This window comes from Gigantopelta aegis, chromosome 7, assembly GCF_016097555.1.
Source record: "Gigantopelta aegis isolate Gae_Host chromosome 7, Gae_host_genome, whole genome shotgun sequence".
Classification (NCBI taxonomy): Eukaryota; Metazoa; Mollusca; class Gastropoda; order Neomphalida; family Peltospiridae; genus Gigantopelta; species Gigantopelta aegis.
Window position 1 is genome coordinate 5362514 of NC_054705.1, and position 21420 is coordinate 5383933.

Here is a 21420-nt window from a genome sequence, read left to right on the forward strand (position 1 = left end):
TCTTCGATATCCAGGCAGGACTATTCAGTCAATTTATCCTTCGACCGAACATGACCTTTCCAAAATACATGTTTGCGTTTATCTTAGATATACGATTTGTTATGGGACATTCTTTATTATTCAGATCACACATTCCATAACGACTACTGAGCACTACACCTAACATTATGGATGTTTACGTTTATTGTATAACATTTAGTGAAACAGCTTAAAATATCAGTGAAATAAAAGTGTTATCAGTCACTCAGTGACGATAACATATTTTAGAGTGAAAATTTCACTATTTCACTCCAAAATGTGTCTTCACTGTAGAAAGTGTTATCTTTACTGTAAGAAAGGTAAATTGCCAAAAGTTATATAATAAATGGAAAATTTCATGTTTTTGTCTAATATGATTTATATCTCATCTCCTGAAGTTTGCAATCATTGCACACTCCTCGCGTTAGCGCGACTCGTGACATATGATTGCAAATTTCACGAGATGAGATATAAATCATATTTGACAAAAAAAAAAAATTGAACTATCCTCTGTTTATTCTTCATTGCTGAGTTACAAGTATGTATGTCAGTAACATGTTGTGCAAATAGGTATGATACTAACGTCTGTAGACGTAATAAACGAAACACCAGTTAATGGACAAGGTGAGTCGTTGTTCACGTCTTGATATCGACTGTTACAGTTGAGTGCACACACACCATGCTCTTTTTTGAATGTATCTATCCCTATGAATATATTGTGTCTCTTTCGAGATCTTTGATACGATACGATAAAAAGTTTTGCACTCTACATACATAGTGTATTAATGTCGTGTTTAATAATAAAAAAACATAACTATGCTTAGGCAAAACCCGAACTGGATATGAAATTTTATTGACAGGTAGTATTATATGCCACACGAGACATTTAGTGGGGAGAATCAATACTACTTCAACGCCCCCTTTATATGGATAAAAATTAATTTTGCATGGGTGGAATGATAACTCATATCTTTAATAAAGAAGTCGGGCAAAATGGATGCGATCTCAGTTTCTTTTCTATTTTTATTTGTCCAGCAGTGTACAGTACACAGTACGGGTAAGTTGTACAAACACACAGTATCCACACTATTTTAAACACATTTCATACATACATATTCAACACACGTTGTTGTTGATGGTGGTGACACACACACACACACACACACATTTGGGGGTTTTTTTTTTGTACACACATTTGTTTTAGTCCACACACACACACACAAACACACACACGCATACACACATACATGTACACACATACACAAATACACAAACACACAAACACACACACGAATATCAACATACACGCAACACACATACATACACACAGTACACACATATACAAACACACACTCACACACACACACAGAGCGGTGATTTACATGCATACACAGTAGTGGTACGCGTTCATACACAGTTACACCACGACTGGTACACACACACACGCCACACACACGCATACACACATTCCATGCACTAACATACACACACATACACAGGTTTCACACACAGACTACACACACATACACACGTCAGACATTACACATACGTACACACACACAATAGCCGATGATTAATAAATCAATTACAAATCTAGTGATCTTCGTTAAAAAATTTCAAAAATATCACATGTTTATAGTTAATGTACGAGTTGTGTTGACTGTTGATTTCAAATGTTTTGTCTTCGATTTTCCAGTGTCAGGACTATTCAGTCAATTTGTCCTTCGACCGAACATGACCTTTCCAAAACACATGCGGGCGTTTAACCTTAGATATACGTTTGTTATGGGACATTGTTTATTATTCAGATCACACATTCCATAACGACTACTGAGCACTGGACCTAACTATTATGGACGTTTACCTTATTGTATAACATTTAGTGAAACAGCTTACCCCAGTGACTAAAAGTGTCTGACATCGCCAGTGACGATAACATATTTTAGAGTGAAAATTTCACTATTTCACTCCAAAAGTGTCTTCACTGGGGTAATTTTAAATTTTGTAAGAAAGGTAAATTGCCAAAAGTTATAAATAATTAAATCAATTTCATGTTTTTGATCTAATATATTTATATCTCATCTCCTACTCACATTTGCAATCATTGCACACTCCTCGCGTTAGCCTTATACTCCTTGACATATGTTTGCAAACTTCATAATTAGTAGGTGCAATTAATTAAAATTTGACAAAAAAAAAAAAAAAATTTGAACTATCCTCTGTTTAATCTTCATTGCTGATAGTATACAGGTATATATATCATATAACATGTTGTGCAAATAGGTATGATACTAACGTCTGTAAACGTAAGCACGAAACACCAGTTAATGGACAAGGTGAGTCGTTGTTCACGTCTTGATACGACTGTTACAGTTGAGTGCATTTCCACCATGGGGGCGTTTTTGAATGTATCTATCCCTATGAACATATTGTGTCCCTTTCGGCCAATCTTTGAACGATACGATAAAAAGTTTTGCACCCTACCACGGCGTGTATTAATGTCGTGTTTAATAATAAAAAAAACCCCCCTATGCTTAGGCATGTAGGCACAGATATGAAACATTATTGATGGATACAATATGTATGATGAGAAATTTTAAGGGGGAGAATCAATACTAATGCAACGCCCCCTTTAAACGATAAAAATCTTTGATGTTTTTGAACTGATGGCTGGTGGATTTATTCAGTTACTCGGGCAAGGATGCGATCGCCGCTTTGTTTGAAGCATTTTTATTTTCTCAGCAGTGTCAGTATGCAATACGGGTAAGTTGTCAAATAACAGTATCCAAAGTTCTATTTTAAATTGATTTCCGTGTTTACATATTCAACTGACGTTGTTGTTGGTGGTGTAGGCGGTGGGTTGTTGGGTTTTGTTTGGGTTTTTTTTTTTTGTTTATTTGTTTTAGTCCCTTTTCATTTGCAAACAAATCTCATACAGTTGTGTGTACATGATTTGTCAAATATATTATACATAAACACACAATGAATATCAAATAGAAACCCCTTAAAATTAATACAGTGAGTACATATATGTTGCTCTCTGGGAAGTATTTCAGAGCGGTGATTTAATGCTTAATTAGTAGTGGTTCGCGTTCCGGCTAGTTCTCCACGACTGGTATGTGCTCTCCTGCCGGTGCATGTAACAGATTCCTTGCTACTAATGACAAAATGTAACAGGTTTCTTCTCTAAGACTATATGTCAGAATTACCATATGTTTGACATTCAATAGCCGATGATTAATAAATCAACGTGATCTAGTGATGTCGTTAAACAAAACAAACAAACACACTTTAGTTAATACTGACTTGTGATAGAAAAGTCGGATCGGTTTTCTAGTGTCAACTTGAACCCAGTGTCTACCAGCCCGATAACTAAACCACTACACTGCGGGCGCCAGAACCTTAAGAAGTTGTTAGTCAAGTACAGTGTGATGGGCCGCTCACAACAAAGACATATACGCGGAGCGTATCAACATTGCAGAAGTAGCTTTTTATCTGCCTCGTCGATTGCTATTTATTCTGTAACACGACTGGATGTAGTTAAATCGGTACATCGCCCGCCTGGGGTTATTGAGCCATACGAGTGAAAACTTCAGTGGAGGCTATTCTCAGATTGTGTTTTTTTCCCATCACCCCTGCCCCCACGAATTATATACCAAAGGCCTAGGAACGTCCTACCCTGTCTGTGGGAAAGTGCATATACAATGTCCCTTGCTGCTCGTGGAAAACAAATGAGCCGGGTTTGTTCTAAGACAACGGGTCAAAAATTACCAAATATTTGATATACAGTAACCTGTTATTAAGGAAGCAGTGTGCTCTAGTGTTATCATTGAACAAAACAAACTTTACTTTACTTCAATTGTTAGCTATTCTCTAATGTGGCGGAATCTAGATTAAACGGTAGGATCGCACCGTCTCAGTGGAGCCTATTCTTTAATTATTTGTTTTTCTTCACCTATGTTCCACAACTGGTATATCAAAGGACGTTGTATGTCCCGTCCTGTATGTGTGAAAGAGCAGACAATTACCAAATATTTGACATCCAATAGCCGATGATTAGTTAATGAATATGCTCTAGACGAACTCTAACTAACAGAACAGAAACCGTTTTAAAGTATCCTATCCCTTATCAGTTATTTCCCGATTATTTACCATAGTTTGATACCCAATAGCCGATGTATTTTTTCGTGCAGGGTTGTCATTAAATATATGTTATATTCTATTTACCGATTATTGAATAAGCCTTTCTTTGTCTTATAGGTTTATCTATGACAATTACCACATCTGCAGTCACAGCAAGACGAAATCAGGACGTCACAGTTACGTGCACCATACAAGACGCCGAGGGTCTGCAGAGCACGGTGTACATATACCTGGGCACGTTTTATTTCAGAGCTGCCTATTTCTATCAGAGGGCGACTGGCTGTGAGCCGCGTTCGACCGACGACCGGGTGCCGATATCACTAACAACGGTCTGTGGATCAGGAACCAACAGCTCCGAATCCAGCTCCAAGGAGTACATCTTAACCACGAGACCCAGAAAGGTTCTCACAAATTACTACCGCGGGACAAGCTTTCGTGGTTCCACGTACTTCAGCAACGCTGTTACATTTTCCTTGTTAAGTAAGTCAACGGCCAATTTACAACTGGGTATCAGTTTGTCTTTCGTGGTTCCACGTACTTCAGCAACGCTGTTACATTTCCCTTGTTAAGTAAGTCTAATGGCCACAGGTTAATTTACAACTGGTTATTAGTTTGTCTTTCGTGGTTTGACGTACTTCAGCAACGATGCTACATTATCCATGTTAAGTAAGCTAGGTGGCCAACGGTCAATTTACGACTAGTTATTGGTTTGTCTGTTTCAATAAGTAAAGAAACACAACCTCTTTCGTTTGTCTTTGTTTTAAATATGTGAACAGACAAAGCGTTATTGCTTTGTTTTTTTGTTAAGTAAGTGGACTGAAAAATGAATCATTGTTGTTGTTTTTCTGATACATTAACTAGTTATGGGTCACTGGTCTATCTACCATGCAAAGTGAACGGGGAAATGGTATTTGGTGTGTATACGTATAGTAAATCGTCCAATGATAATTATGTATAATTATGTTGCTTTCTGGTTTCTCTTTGTTATGTAAGTGAACAGCCAAAGGGGCATTTGACTTATATTTATTAAACAAGTTAACAAACTAAGACTTATGTTTTCATCTTTGTTAAATAAGTAACTGGCAAGGCGAAAGTCATTGATTTGTACAATATAATGCGTTTATTATTCTGAAAATATATTCTATCAAATATGTTCGAGAAACATGAAATTCCACTTAATACAGATCGCAGTTCTGGCTGTACTGTGATTGTTTATTTCATAGTCAGTTAGCAATTTGTATCTGAACCGTCCAGTTAAGTATATTCAATAAAATGCATTTTTTGAAAGTTTGAAGGAATAACGAAGTATTTTCTTTGTTTATTCAATTTTGAGATTATTCAATGCAGAGTTTGCTTTAAGTATATCATATGTGTCTCGGCTTTTACATACCATATGCTGAACTAAATTATGTCAGGTGAGGTGGACTGCGCATCGATAAATATTTCTGGAGGAGGAGATGTACTGACGGTCACTCAAGGAACAGAGTTTGACGGAATCACGTGCAGCACTGGGGGTGCCAACCCGGAACCTGAAGTCAAACTGAAACTTAAACTGGACGAGACATCTTCAGCAGATCTGCCTGCTCGTAAATTAGCGTCGGCAAGAACCATGGAGTTTGAACGAACGCTCTGTAATCCACTGGAGTTTGAAACGTATTCATCCAGAACGACAGCGAGGCTTGCCTTTGTCCCAGACCGACATCATGATGGGAAGTACGTCTACTGCTCAGCCAAGAACAGTGAGATGGGGATCAACGACGAGGTGACCTCCAACGAAATACGTCTCATTGTCCAGTGTAAGTAATCATCACGTAATGACATACCGCATAGAGGATGTTTATACGAATGGGGTGTCATGTAAAATCCAGTTAGAGTTACTGTTACAAACACAGACAATGTCAATAAACAAATATTTAGAAAACGTACACACCATTTAGCATCATTACCCTATCTAACATCAGATTGTATTCTGTTTAACACAGCCCCCCCCCCCCCCCTTCCCCATTTAACATCATTATTGTGTTTAACTTCAGCCATATGGGAATGTTATTACATTCAACCTAGACACCCCATTTAACACCATCATTTTATTTAATTTAAGATGGACAATGAGAAGATATAGCATGTTCAATGCAGACACCCCAATTAATATCAGTATCTTATTTAACTTCAGATGGACAAGCAGGGCATGATATTATGTTCACTCCAGACACAACATCTACACAAATATTGTATTTACTAGTAACTTCAGATGGACAATTATGACATGATGTTACGTACGTTCAACCCAGACACCGCATTTAATAACATTGTCTGATTTAAGTTGGAGATAATTAATTTCAAGTGTTTTGATGCTATTTTTAATTGTTCATCAATAAAAGTCAAATTTTCATGCCTATTATTCCTGTTATTTTATATTGTAGTAACTGGTCATTATAGTACTAGTTATAAGTACTAACTACTAGAACTAAGTACAGTTTTTAAAGTTTTATTTCACGGATTTTCAGGAATCATATATATGTAATAAGCAAACTATCGGAAATAAATTCCAGAGAACTAGGAATACTAGGATTGAAAGTCCTGTGGACTAGGAGTACCAGGAATAAAAGTCCCACGGACTTACATTCCTCGGAATGCACGTCCCACAGACTTAATTTCCTAGGGATACAGGTCCCACAGACTAGGATTCCGAGGAATAGAAGTCCGATCGGACAAAGATTAAGAAAATCACAATTAATCAGATTGTGACTTACCGTCAAAATATAAACTTACAAAACATATTATTAAAAATTATGTTGGTGTATATAGATATTGTCTTTGGTTGTTCACCAGATGTTACGTTTTTTGGAGTTACCAATTTTCATATATATATTTTAAAAACAATTTTTAGCTACATATTGGGGGGGGGGGGGGGGGGGGGCGTATATTTCTTAGTGTTGAACACATGGACATATAGCCTACTTTATATCTGTAGTGGCATTATATACTTTTGAAAAAAGCAAGATATTCGTCGTACAAAAACAAAAATGTAAGACGATTACAAAAATTCACTCACATGTCTGATTCTCAAGTCTATGACGTAAAAAAAAAAAAAAATTGACTTGGAGATTTGAACCCAGAATAATCTTAAGAAACTCGTACACTTATCCATCACACTACGAGGGAAGGCTGCCAAAATCTCACTTTTACTCTCGTGTCTTTCTGGCAGCTCGTGCAAATTGCACAGTATAATAAACGGACATCTAATTTGCCGGACTATTATCCTGTTCAATTATTTAGACCCAAAGTTTTTTGCAAATGTTACGTTTATTTCCTAATCGATATTTGTTTTCTTTGCATTTACATGAAAACAAATCCAAACCCCGACAGGTTTTATATACAAATCATCATATAAAATGCACGAAGTTGACTTAATTCCACTTTTTAAAAATCTCTGTGTCGTTTGAATGCACGTTATTTCTCCTATAAATAACTAAGGTCATTTGCATATCAAAACATTGGGATCTGAGGCTATGTGAAGGCCATTATAGCTTGTTTCACTAAATCAAGGTTATTATTGTTTTGCAGTGTGTAACAGCATTGTCTAATCTTTCCGTTAAACATAGATGTAAACAAACAGAACATGTAACCCTTTCTTGTAGGTGCATTATATTTAATAAATTTAGCTAATGTATTATGTATTTTTATTTTATTATATCAATTATATATTAGCATACCATACCTAACCTAACACAACTGAGGTGTAGCACAGTAATAAACACAAATCACCTCACACACCGCAGGAATGTGCTTTCCAAATTTATAAATAAATTTAATGCAGGGCCGGACCCAGAAGACCGGGGGGGGGGGGGGGATAAAATGTCAAAGGCCACCAATATCAAATAATAATTAAAATGTTATTTAATTTGCCTCTAAATTGGGAACTCATACGTATATATATGTATATAGTATTTAAGGGTGGTGCTAGGGGCTGGGGTTTGGAGGTTGGGTGTTACATTTGTAATGCGAAAAACCAAAGGGCTATTGTTCAGACTCGTATGGGTTCAACCACTTTTTCATCCCGCAGACACAGCCCTGAATGTTCAAAATACGATAGCATTGCTTGGTCAATAACATCATTATTTCGATCTATGACTGCACGTGCTATTGTAGCAATGTGTAAACCACGTAAAATACAAGTTAGGTAGGGTATATAAATTCATTGAAAATGTATTAGTCGACATTCTTGTTATTGTTATTTGAGGAAAAATATGGGTAAATCGAAAAACACTTCAGTTGATGTAAAATCGTGTATTAAGAACGTTTTCGATTATTTTGAAGATGAATATCAGCGCGGTAGACCTAGGTATGCTTCTTATCGAATTGTCGATCGAGTTTCCGCTGCACTTAAAGTTTTGGTTTCAACAGTAAAAAGAACTGTGAAAAATCTAAGCTCTACGAATCCAAGCACAGAAATCACTGTTAAAAAACGCGACCGAAAACTCATCGATTTATTTGATAAAGATGTTATTAGACGACGAGTATACAGATTTTATAGAGAGGGCGAATTACCTACATTACATAAGATTAACGTGGCTTTAAGGGAGGAATGTGGAATCAACATATCCATATCAACTTTACGAAGAACACTCCATGACCTCGATTTTAAATACCAACATATGTCTACAACCGGAAAAGTGATTTTTGAGGATGCCAATATATCAGACAGGAGACTGTCCTATCTCCATGAAATATCCAGTTTACGAGAACAGGGGTATTTAATAGTGTATCAAGATGAGACCTGGGTGAATGTCAACCACACAACATCCCACCACTGGACAGATATCCACCCGGGCACAAGTACCGCCAATCACCTGCCGAAATCAGACGCTGCTGATCGAGTTCGTAAACTCTGTTCGGTGACTGGGAAGGGAAAAATACTTATTATTTGTCATGCTGGCTGTAATAAATATGGATTGATAGATGGCTGTGAATTGATCTTTGAGGCTAAAAAAAAACAGACGGAGACTATCATGGTGAGATGAATCATGACAATTTCATCAAATGGTTTGAAGAACAACTTATGCCTTCTCTACCAGAACCTTCTGTTATCGTCATGGATAACGCAAGCTACCACAACAAATTAACTGAGATTACACGATGTCCTGCACTAAACGCTAAAAAGGAAGAAATTCAGTCGTGGCTACGAATCAAAAATATACCTTTTGAGAGTAACATGACAAAGCCAGTTCTTTATGAACTTGTGAAAAGTAACAAATGTGCAAAGCAATTTGTTACTAATGATATTGCTGAACGCCATTGGCACCTGTGTCTAAGACTGCCGCCAAGACATTCTGAACTCAATCCGATAGAACTGATCTGGAGTCAAGTCAAAGGGCACATAGCTCGTCATAATGATGGTAAAATGACCACGGTTCGGAGAGAACTTGCACATGCATTGAACTCTGTCACACCTACACACTTCCCTGACGCAGTTAAACATGTAATAAAGATCGAAGAAGATTTTAGAAAACAAAATAGTTTTATAAGAAATAAAATACCCCCTGTGATAGTCCCCCTTAACGAAGATAGTGATGAAGAAATGAGTTCGTCGACTGATTAAGTTATTTCTCCATACCCATCAGGAGTATTACTTTAATGTATGCATGAACTCTTTAACACCAAAAACAATTTATTTCCATATCATTCACTATCAAACAACCTATCAACCTATAAACTAATCGACTAGAAATGCATATAGATAACACATACATACGAGAGAAATGTTTATTTAACGACACACTCAACGCATTTGATATACGTTTATGTGGCGTCAGACAAAACGGTTACGGAGCATCATGACAGTGAGAAAGAAACTCGCTACCGCCACATGGGCCACTGTTTCCGATAAGCAATTTTGATAAGCAATAAGGGACGTTTTATATGCACCATCCCATAGACAGGATAGCACATACCACAGCCTTTATACATCAGTTGTTGTGCACAGGCTGGAACTAGACACAACCCAATGGGTCCACCATGTGGGATCGATCAGTCGACCTACCATGAGCGAACGCTTTACCTCTGAGCTACGTCCCGCTCCATATACAAAAGAAGCCTTAAGTGGGGTTGGGGTTGTGCACCTCCACCAATCGCATGCATACCATATTCTTCTCTCTCTCTCCCTATAACCATATAACCATAGATTAAAATATGTTGAGTGCGTCGTTACATAAATGACGTCCGTCTCCGTCTCTCTCTCTCTCTCTCTCTCTCTCTCTCTCTCTCTCTCTCTCTCTCTCTCTCTCTCTCTCTCTCTCTGTCTGTCTGTCTCTCCCTTCAGCGCGCGCGCTTGTGTATTCCACAATATAATTATAATATTTGATACATATTTTTTTTTCAAACTGAGGTTTTGTCACTTGAACTCCCCACCTGAATCCGCGCCTGTTTCATGTTTACAGATATTTTCTTAAATATAGGTCATACTACGATTTGTGCGGATAGGACTATAGAACCGAACATTAGTTTGAAACGCACTATAGAATGATGCTTTTGATATGCAAATGACCTTAGTTATTTATAGGAGAAATAACGTGCATTCAAACGACACAGAGATTTTTAAAAAGTGGAATTAAGTCAACTTCGTGCATTTTATATGATGATTTGTATATAAAACCTGTCAGAGTTTGGGTTTGTTTTCATGTAAATGCAAAGAAAACAAATATCTAATAGGAAATAAACGTAACATTTGCAAAAAACTTTGGGTCTAAATAACTGAACAGGATAATAGTATTTCTGTCACTGCTGTAGAAGGAATTTAAGTCCGGTAGGAATACAAGTCCTAGGATAAAAACAACTTAAAAATAAACCAGGAATGAAAGTCCGGGTAGGACTATGGTTCCTAAGCTATGGGGGTCCGATAGGACTACTGTTCCTAGGAACCGAGGTCCTACGGACCTGCGTTCCTTTTACACCGGTACGCTCTGTTTATTGCCAATAAATTTAAAACTAAAACAACAATTCAAGCTTTACTAGTTGTTCCTATGTTCAGTCCTAAGCATACACGAATTTGTGTCTCTGCGCATTGACCGCATTACGCGATCGCTTTACCACTGGGCTACGTCTTGTCCCTACATCTAACGACTCACTGGGTAGGTGTGAAACCATTACACTGACTTCTCTCACACTAACCGCTAACCCACTGTCTTGTCCCTACATCTAACGACTCACTGGGTAGGTGTGAAACCACTACACTGACTTCTCTCACACTAACCGCTAACCCACTGTCTTGTCCCTACATCTAACGACTCACTGGGTAGGTGTGAAACCACTACACTGACTTCTCTCACACTAACCGCTAACCCACTGTCTTGTCCCTACATCTAACGACTCACTGGGTAGGTGTGAAACCATTACACTGACTTCTCTCACACTAACCGCTAACCCACTGTCTTTGTCAGACAGCCCAGATAGCTGAGGTGTGTCTCTCTCACACTAACCGCTAACCCACAGTCTTTGTCAGACAGCCCAGACAGCTGAGGTGTGTCTCTCCCTCTCACACTAACCGCTAACCCACGGTCTTTGTCAGACAGCCCAGATAGCTGAGGTGTGTCTCTCCCTCTCACACTAACCGCTAACCCACGGTCTTTGTCAGACAGCCCAGATAGCTGAGGTGTGTCTCTCTCACACTAACCGCTAACCCACTGTCTTTGTCAGACAGCCCAGATAGCTGAGGTGTGTCTCTCCCTCTCACACTAACCGCTAACCCACGGTCTTTGTCAGACAGCCCAGATAGCTGAGGTGTGTCTCTCCCTCTCACACTAACCGCTAACCCACGGTCTTTGTCAGACAGCCCAGATAGCTGAGGTGTGTCTCTCTCTCACACACTAACCGCTAACCCACTGTCTTTGTCAGTCAGCCCAGATAGCTGAGGTGTGTGTCTCTCTCACACACTAACCGCTAACCCACGGTCTTTGTCAGACAGCCCAGATAGCTGAGGTGCGTCTCTCTCACACTAACCGCTAACCCACGGTCTTTGTCAGACAGCTCAGATAGCTGAGGTATGTCTCTCTTTCACACACTAACCGCTAAACCTCTGTCCTGGACAGACATCCCAGGTAGCTGACGTGTGATGGGAATCGGATGGGATTTCATCATAGATCATCGGTTATAATCGGTTGGTAACAACCGTATAATTTTGATTATACAATCTGTTAGAATTCCAAGACCATCAGACGGCTTTGAATTATAAGGATCATGTACCTATTATCGTGTGCATCCTGCAAATGGCTAATTGTACCTTTATTAACAAACTAACTAATATATGTTTTTCTTCATGTACACATGAAAACAATTCCAAACCACTGTATATGTCCATCATTTTTATCATCTAAACTGGAGGAACAGTTACAGTTTAACATTTTCTCACACAATCGATTATGTTTTTTGTTTTTTTCATAATCGATCATCACATCGTAAGGACCAATCCGATCAATTTTCATAATCGACCATCACATCGTAAGGACCAATCCGATCAATGTTTATTATAATCGACCATCACATCGTAAGGGCCAATCCGATCAATTGTCTATTATAATCGATCATCACATCGTAAGGGCCAATCCGATCAATGTTCTATTATAATCGACCATCACATCGTAAGGGCCAATCCGATCAATTGTCTATTATAATCGACCATCACATCGTAAGGGCCAATCCGATCAATTGTCTATTATAATCGACCATCACATCGTAAGGGCCAATCCCATCAATTGTCTATTATAATCGACCATCACATCGTAAGGGCCAATCCCATCAATGTTCTATTATAATCGATCATCACATCGTTAGGGCCAATCCGATCAATTGTCTATTATAATCGACCATCACATCGTAAGGGCCAATCCGATCAATTGTCTATTATAATCGACCATCACATCGTAAGGGCCAATCCGATCAATTGTCTATTATAATCGACCATCACATCGTAAGGGCCAATCCGATCAATGTTCTATTATAATCGATCATCACATCGTAAGGGCCAATCCGATCAATGTTCTATTATAATAGATCATCACATCGTTAGGGCCAATCCGATCAATTGTCTATTATAATCGATCATCACATCGTAAGGGCCAATCCCATCAATGTTCTATTATAATCGATCATCACATCGTAAGGGCCAATCCGATCAATTGTCTATTATAATCGATGATCACATCGTTAGGGCCAATCCGATCAATGTTCTATTATAATCGATCATCACATCGTAAGGGCCAATCCGATCAATGTTCTATTATAATCGACCATCACATCGTAAGGGCCAATCCGATCAATGTTCTATTATAATCGACCATCACATCGTAAGGGCCAATCCGATCAATGTTCTATTATAATCGACCATCACATCGTAAGGGCCAATCCCATCAATGTTCTATTATAATCGACCATCACATCGTAAGGGCCAATCCGATCAATCAATCGTTCGTATTATAATCGATCATCACATCGTAAGGGCCAATCCGATCAATGTTCTATTATAATCGATCATCACATCGTAAGGGCCAATCCGATCAATGTTCTATTATAATCGATCATCACATCGTAAGGGCCAATCCGATCAATGTTCTATTATAATCTATTATAATCGATCATCACATCGTAAGGGCCAATCCGATCAATGTTCTATTATAATCGATCATCACATCGTAAGGGCCAATCCGATCAATGTTCTATTATAATCGATCATCACATCGTAAGGGCCAATCCGATCAATGTTCTATTATAATCGATCATCACATCGTAAGGGCCAATCCGATCAATGTTCTATTATAATCGACCATCACATCGTAAGGGCCAATCCGATCAATGTTCTATTATAATCGACCATCACATCGTAAGGGCCAATCCGATCAATGTTCTATTATAATCGATCATCACATCGTAAGGGCCAATCCGATCAATGTTCTATTATAATCGACCATCACATCGTAAGGGCCAATCCGATCAATGTTCTATTATAATCGACCATCACATCGTAAGGGCCAATCCGATCAATGTTCTATTATAATCGATCATCACATCGTAAGGGCCAATCCGATCAATGTTCTATTATAATCGATCATCACATCGTAAGGGCCAATCCGATCAATGTTCTATTATAATCGACCATCACATCGTAAGGGCCAATCCGATTCTCTCTCTCTCTCTCTCTCTCTCTCTCTCTCTCTCTCTCTCTCTCTCTCTCTCTCTCTCTCTCTCTCTCTCTATATATATATATATATATATATATATATATATATATATATATATGTTATTTTTCTTTATCTCTCTGACTCTCTCTTTCAAAAACTCTCTTGTTTGGAAGCAGCAATATGTTAGACTCTTAATAGCCCTGATTGAACATGTACTAAGGCCTCGCTGTACAAACACCATTTTTCTTTCATACAAGAGTGTTTTAAATCGATCGGGTACAAACTCTATATCAGATTTTGGTTACAATGGCAAACATTATTGTGATTAAAAAAAAAAAAAGAGGCTCACCTGGAACTTTAGAGCACCAATTTACTCCCTGCTTGACATCAATGGATACGTATTTACCAGTTCAACAAAGAGAACAATTACAATAGTTTTGAACGATGGCGTTTATTATATAAAACATGTCCAAATCCCGTGACATGAACTGTTCTGTGTTATTGTTTGTTTGTGTGTGTTCTGTCTTGTTTGTTTGATTGGCTTTTTATTTTGCTTTTGTTTTCTTTTTCTTTTGTTTTCTTTTCTTTCTTTTTTTTCCTTTTTTTTAGGGGGGGGGGGGGGGGGGGGGGGGGGGGGGGGGGGGGGGGGGGGGGGGTTGGGTGGTGGTGTTTATTTGGTTAGTTGTTTTTTGTTTGTTTTATTTTTGTTTTGTTTTTGGTGGGGGTTTTTGGTGGGTGTACATATAAACTATATATTGCTAGTTTAGTGTTAGACTTCCATCTCTCTCTCTCTCTCTCTCTCTCTCTCTCTCTCTCTCTCTCTCTCTCTCTCTCTCTCTCTCTCTCCTCCTCTCTCTCTCTCTCTCTCTCTCTCCCTTTGACAATCAAACCTAGAAATAACAATGTATGTTAATAAACCAAATTGCCATAATTTAAAATGTACTTCTTATTTCTTATTTCAGGCAAGAGTTGTTAAGATTTAAATATAAGAAAAGAAACCTGTTGTCCATTCCTCGTCACGGTAATAGTAATTTCTAAGTACTCGATTCACAATAAATACAACGAATGACATCTGCGTAGATACCTTCGGTATTGTACTCATCTTTCTAAAATGTCTCCGAACTTGTTGAATTATATTTTGAATTTAGAGAGACACTAGAGAGAATAATTTGCGATGATCTCTAGCGTTTCACTCTGTTAAACATTAATACATTCCAAGATGGCATGTGTGAATATGTTGTGTGATTGTAATTGTAGGTAAGGTCTTACAGCTTTAGGATTGTGCTTGTCAGTATAGGTTTTAAAGGCCCTTATTATATTACGATCTTTAGAAGGTAGTACAAAACCAAATAACTTCCGGCTGGGTCAAAGTTCGAGGTGCACCGAACTTTTGATAGAGAAATGAACACCACAAGTCCTGTGATTGGTTATAAATGTGAGTGTGTTGGTTGTAAAAAAATAATAGTTTCATCTGGGTAAAACAAATATGCAATTTTATTGCATCTAGTACCAATGTTTCAAGCAGCCTTGTGCTTAAAACATGTATGGGGTACCTGTGAAAAAAATGTACTCGAATTTTGTGCGGAACTAGGGTAGTCATAGACGCTACCCGTTATCTCAGAAACGAGCAGCTTGACCCCCAATTTTTTCTGATTCACTTTAAGTGTGACGGGTGGTAGTATTTATATCCATGGCGTTTATGTCGGTTGATACGTTGCAGGTAGGAGTTTTAGCGACATATGTTACTATTGTCGTCTATGGGATTTGATTTGGTAATATACACCCAGAAGACACACTTGACACATCCGAGATTAAACATAAATCTACTAAGATTGTGTCCGATGTTCTGTTGAACAAAGGAACGTCTCATGCGTATCAGTACCGCGTCGACTAGAATTCATATCATGGGCGTACGGGCTCCTGTTTGTGTAGTGAAGCAGGCTGGATTTTACCTGAATTAAACGACAATGCCCGAATCTGCATAACAACATTTAATAATAATAGCATTACTGCCAAAGAACTATATAGGGTTATAAACGACTCGCTGTGTATGTCTACATGCATTTCAACTAATGTTGAGGGTAGAACGATGGAAATGCATGGTAAAACGGTCTCAGGTTAGCACATTTTGCCCGAATTTCAGAATATTTGATCCAACACTGCAGCAGTTCTCCACCACTCACCCAGCCCCTGTCTTGTATGCTTATGGTGCATACCTTCATTTAGGGGGTGGCGGTCTAGTCTAGAGAGAGTGAGAGTGAGAGAGAGAGACAGAGACAGAGAGAGAGAGAGAGAGAGAGAGAGAGAGAGAGAGAGAGAGAGAGAGAGAGACAGACAGACAGGCAGAGAGAGAGAGGGGGAGAGAGAGAGAGAGCGAGAGCGAGAGAGAGAGAGAGAGAGAGAGAGAGGGGGGGTAGAGGGAGGGAGAGAGACGCAGAGAGGGAGAGGGAGGGAGAGAGACGCAGAGAGAGGGGGAAGAGAGAGAGAGAGAGAGAGAGAGAGAGAGAGAGAGAGAGAGAGAGAGAGAGAGAGAGAGAGAGAGAGAGAGAGAGAGAGAGAGAGAGAGGGAGAGAGAGCGCGCGCTTTGACTGAAATGTGTCATGACCAGATTGTGAAACCATTTCCGGCGTTTTTTCTTTAACAAAGGAACGATCCATGCATATAATAAACGGTAAATATTCGTGTCATTTTCTGTAAAGACACACGTCGTGCATAGCATGTATTCTCAATGACGCAACGAAATGATGTTTGTTGAAATTGAACATCGGTTCAGTCCGTATAGTGGACCCGCTGGATTCCTTTTCATGACAACCATGCTCCAAGTCATGGTGTGTTCTGTTTGTGGAAAAATGCATATTATAAAATGGAACGGATTTCCCCTGAAGACCGTGTCAAAAGTAATAAATAGTTAAAGTTTGTTTTGTTTAACGACGCCACTAGAGCACATTGGTTTATTAATCATCGGCTATTGGATGTTCAACATTTGGTAATTTTGATATATAGTTTTAGAGAGAAAACCCGCTACTTTCTTCCATCAGTAGCAAGGATTGGTTTATATGCATCATCAAACAAACAGGATAGCACATGTACGGCCGTTGATATAACAGTTTTTGTGCACTGGCTGGAGCGAGAAATAGCCCAATGGGCAAATTAATAAATATATGATATCCAAAAGGCGGATGATTAATTAATATGTGTGGTTTAGTGTTGTAGTTAATCAAACGAAATGTAGCTTTGATTTAGTTTTAACGTTGGACAAGGTAAATCAAAATGTTGAACTTGGAAATTACAAAATGCACGAAAGTATGGACGCTGTGACTTCCAGTATACCTATTGAATTGGCGGCGCGACACATGCGCGTTCGCAGCCATACCCAACAAAGGTGAAAGTCTGCTTATGGATTTCCAAGTTTTGAGTTCGATTTAATACGTATATATTTACTTCCTTAGGCATGAGGATACCTGGATCGGGAACTCTTCAGCACGCCGTAAGTACATACCTATATTTAAAACAGAATCTTCTTAGTATGATTTCATTTCATTTCAACTTATTTTCGTGCTTATTTCCAATTAAGATTCACGCATGCTATTTCTAGGCACACACGCCTCAGCTATCTCGGCTGTCTATCCAGGACAGTGGGTTAGTTAATTGTTAGTGGTTGGTGAGAGCAAATGTTTTTTAGGAAATAAAATGAAATTTAACTCAGTACAAATATTAGAACGACCAGAAACACGTTTAATATACAGCCACTAATATTTTATGCAGAAAAATATATTTGATATGTAATTACAATCGTTACAAAGTCTATTTTAGTCGATAACATCTTAAAAATTGCAGCAAACTCAGGAATGTCCTTTTAATATATATATTATAATAATTTTCGTGTGGTCGAAATTACCTTTATTGCTTTACTCCAGAGAAAGATTCCCAAGTTCGATGCATAGTTGCCAACTTTATGTTTGATTCCACAAATCATTGTATATGGATTTAATGTGAATTTGTGGCCAAAACTTTGTTGTTGTTGTTTTTTGTTTTGTTTTTCTAAATTAGGTTCAGTTTGTTTAATAAATAATCTATATGTGTTGCAGTGAAAAAGGTCGTGTAAGACTGAGTCGCAGACAAGGCACTGTGGGGTGAACCCAATTATCCAATCATATAGATGTTTCTAACTGCAATTACATTTCTAATCATTTCATAAATTAAGCTAAAATCGTGATTTTCAATTAATTCGGAATTTAGTGTTTGCCAAACAATTTTCCAATTTATGTTTTCAGTAAAATGGTTTCCTATTTGGACTCAAACGATGCGTCTTTTGTGAGTTATGAGTAGCAAAACTGCATAATTATATGTCCCTAGTTTTCCTAGTGCCCCTAAGCTCTTGTCTTGGAGATCCTGTCCAGTCGAGCGTAGCTTTGTCCACACAGTTAAAGTCGTCGCATAGAATGCGGTTAGTCTCTGTTCGTTGGTCATGTGTCGTGAAAAAGTAAACTACACAGTTTGCGATAAACTCAGCCCTATGGCATGGGTTCACTGGACAATACAGATTAACTATGTTAATTACCTGGGTCCCGTTTTACGAAGCGATCTTAGCGCTACGATCACCGTAACTGCGTAAGGTAGTTATGCACTTAAGGTCACCTTAGCGCTAAGATAGCTTATTAAAACGGGGCCCAGGTTCTTAAGTTGGCAAAGTAAGGTTATAACTCTCCCTTCTGTATCTTTCAGAGTGTTAATTACTTTAATTTGTAACCCTTCTCTGAATAAAATAGCAATCCCCCATTTTCGACCTATATTTCATGAATTTAAAAAAAAAACTTTCCCTTTAAAATCTTCAAACACATCTTTAATATTATCTTTATCATTTAAGTGAGTTTCTTATAAACAAATAATATCTAGGTTTTCTTTACTTAATTGATCGCAAATAAGGAAGCGTTAACGTTTAGTGTGCCAACTTTCAGGGTGGGTTCGAGTGCCGACATTTAAATACATAACAATAATACACAAAAACACATATTCATTAAAATAAGGCATGAGTAAACATATATATATATATATATATATATATATATATATATATATATACAGTTCTTGTGTCGGGGACCCCAGACCACACCAAATCCGGCCTTACAGGCGGCACGGTGTGGGGGTAGCAGGGGTCTTCTCAATGGTGACACGGGTTACACGTATGAAGACGAGACGTGCGGGTTACACATATCACTAAGACAAAAACAGTTAACATGAAACAAACACATATAAACATAAAAACACAGAAGTACACATCAACAATCCACAGAATTATAACAGAAAAACCGAAAATCACAAATCCACTGATAAACACTAATGCAAAACACATTTCAAAATTGGTGACAGTCGCAGGAAAACACACACTGAACAAACACTAAAGAAAAACACACACTTTAATTCTGGTCGCATTGCGAAGAAAAAGTCCAGGGGCGGGTCCATTCCGTTATCCATAGGCAAGGTTTGAATCGTGGTCTAGCACAAAGTACGTGGTCAGCTCGTGTCGGGACAGGTTGGTTTAAACAATATGTATTCGCAGATCAAAATTGGGATTGGCCAACAGGCAAGTGCCTGTATTAAGGCCTCTCCCTACATTTAGCAAATATACATGTTATATACATGTTATACATGGCTAGAACAATATTGCAATACAGATAACACGGATAGTGTGTGTGTGTGGGGGGGGGGGGGGGGTAGAAGAGAGGAAGGTGTTGAAGAAACAGAGTAAATAGCAAACAGAATGGTTAAATGGTTAATTGATCTCGAAACGCTTACTATTAATAAGAAAATTCTGAACATATTTAAATACAGAGATATTATTTTGGATACTTAAATTAGAATCTCCAAATAGTATAGTATGACACTTCAAATTATAATAGTTCAGTAAATGGGTATTGCGAGCAGCAGCGTATGTTGGACAAAAACATTAAAATGTTCAGCATCTTCAACTGGGTGCCCAACAAGTACAACAAGGTTTATCTGCCACGTGTCGTACAAATGTGTGACCATTCAAATCACTGGTACCCACACGGAGTCGGCTACGTAGAATATGTTGCCTTCTATCAACTTCGTAGAAATAGGATGGAACAGGAGAAAGGTTGAAAGGAAAAGGGGGTGAAGTACACAAAACCTAATCTGGAGAGGGCTGCCTGGGGGAGCACGTGGCATGCATTTTTGGGCGATGTGTACTCTGAAGAGGACAGGTCTCTATTCTTCTCCTTTTTCCTTCTTTCTTTTTAAGGTAGCCTTACACTTACCCATTGAGTCGTTAAAACCTGCTCCAGCTGGGAGCCGGTACCTGGTATTGAGTAGGGGGACAGGGCTGACTGAGATCGAGGGGAAAACCAGCTATTCTGAAATGCGCATTTAACACAGTATTAGAATGTCAATGCTAAAAAAAGACGTCTACTAAGTCAGTATTGGTGTCACGGCCTCGCCAATGTCCGATTCCGCATCTTAGCAGCCGGATAGCCATCTTTACACAGTATCCGATAGGAACACCTGACACAGTGGCAAGCCCAAACCACTTTTTACTGAAGGTGGAATTTGAATCTGAATCTGAAAAAAAAAAAGAAAAAAAAAAATATAGTGAGGGCTGTCAAGTAGAACTGGTAATGTCCATTGTTTATGTATGTTTCTGTTTGCATTTGTTTCTCTGGATTTTTTTCGTGTTTGGTTTTATTTCATTTTATTGTATTGTACTGTACTGTACTGTACTGTACTGTACTGTACTGTACTGTACTGTATTGTATTATACATCTATATAATATATTCCAATCAAATTGGTTCAATTGTAACACGTGATCGAACAATAGTTACCGATCTTGTACCCATAAATCTCCAAAAAAGTGTTACTGGACGTTCCATATTTGAAGGTAAAAGATCTATTGGACGCGCATGCTCATTACCAAACAAAGGGACATCACTCTCGTTTCTTTTTTCTTTATTTCCCCTATTTTGTGCTGAGGACGCCTATATATGATATGTCATATATATTTATTATAGTTCATCAATAAAACATTTTAACAAAACATTCAAAGCAGCTGACGCAAAAATATCGGCTAAG

At 38.3% G+C, this 21420-nt stretch overlaps 2 protein-coding genes across 2 annotated transcripts in view; one reads left to right on the forward strand and one right to left on the reverse strand.

Annotated features, from left to right (window-relative positions):
• Positions 1-590: 590 nt before the first annotated feature.
• On the forward strand, positions 591-5965 carry LOC121377816. Its single transcript, XM_041505915.1, has 5 exons — positions 591-642; positions 1715-1796; positions 2302-2354; positions 4279-4641; positions 5577-5965. The coding sequence occupies exons 1-5, from the start codon at positions 591-593 to the stop codon at positions 5963-5965; spliced, it is 939 nt and encodes a 312-aa protein (XP_041361849.1).
• Positions 5966-19736: 13771 nt separating this feature from the next.
• LOC121377694 overlaps positions 19737-21420 on the reverse strand; it is a 15410-nt gene continuing 13726 nt past the window's right edge. Inside the window, exon 3 of the mRNA XM_041505775.1 lies at positions 19737-20912. Within this exon, the coding sequence (XP_041361709.1) occupies positions 20746-20912 (167 nt within the window). The 3' untranslated portion in view covers positions 19737-20745. The remainder of the gene's footprint in view (positions 20913-21420) is intronic.

Excerpts from the sequence above, each read along its gene's own strand:
- LOC121377816 (XM_041505915.1), top strand. The coding sequence starts at position 591 with ATGATACTAACGTCTGTAGACGTAATAAACGAAACACCAGTTAATGGA. Across the intron at positions 643-1,714 it reads AACACCAGTTAATGGACAAG|TGTCAGGACTATTCAGTCAA; the intron begins GTGAGTCGTTGT and ends TCGATTTTCCAG. Across the intron at positions 1,797-2,301 it reads GCGTTTAACCTTAGATATAC|GTATGATACTAACGTCTGTA; the intron begins GTTTGTTATGGG and ends TTGTGCAAATAG.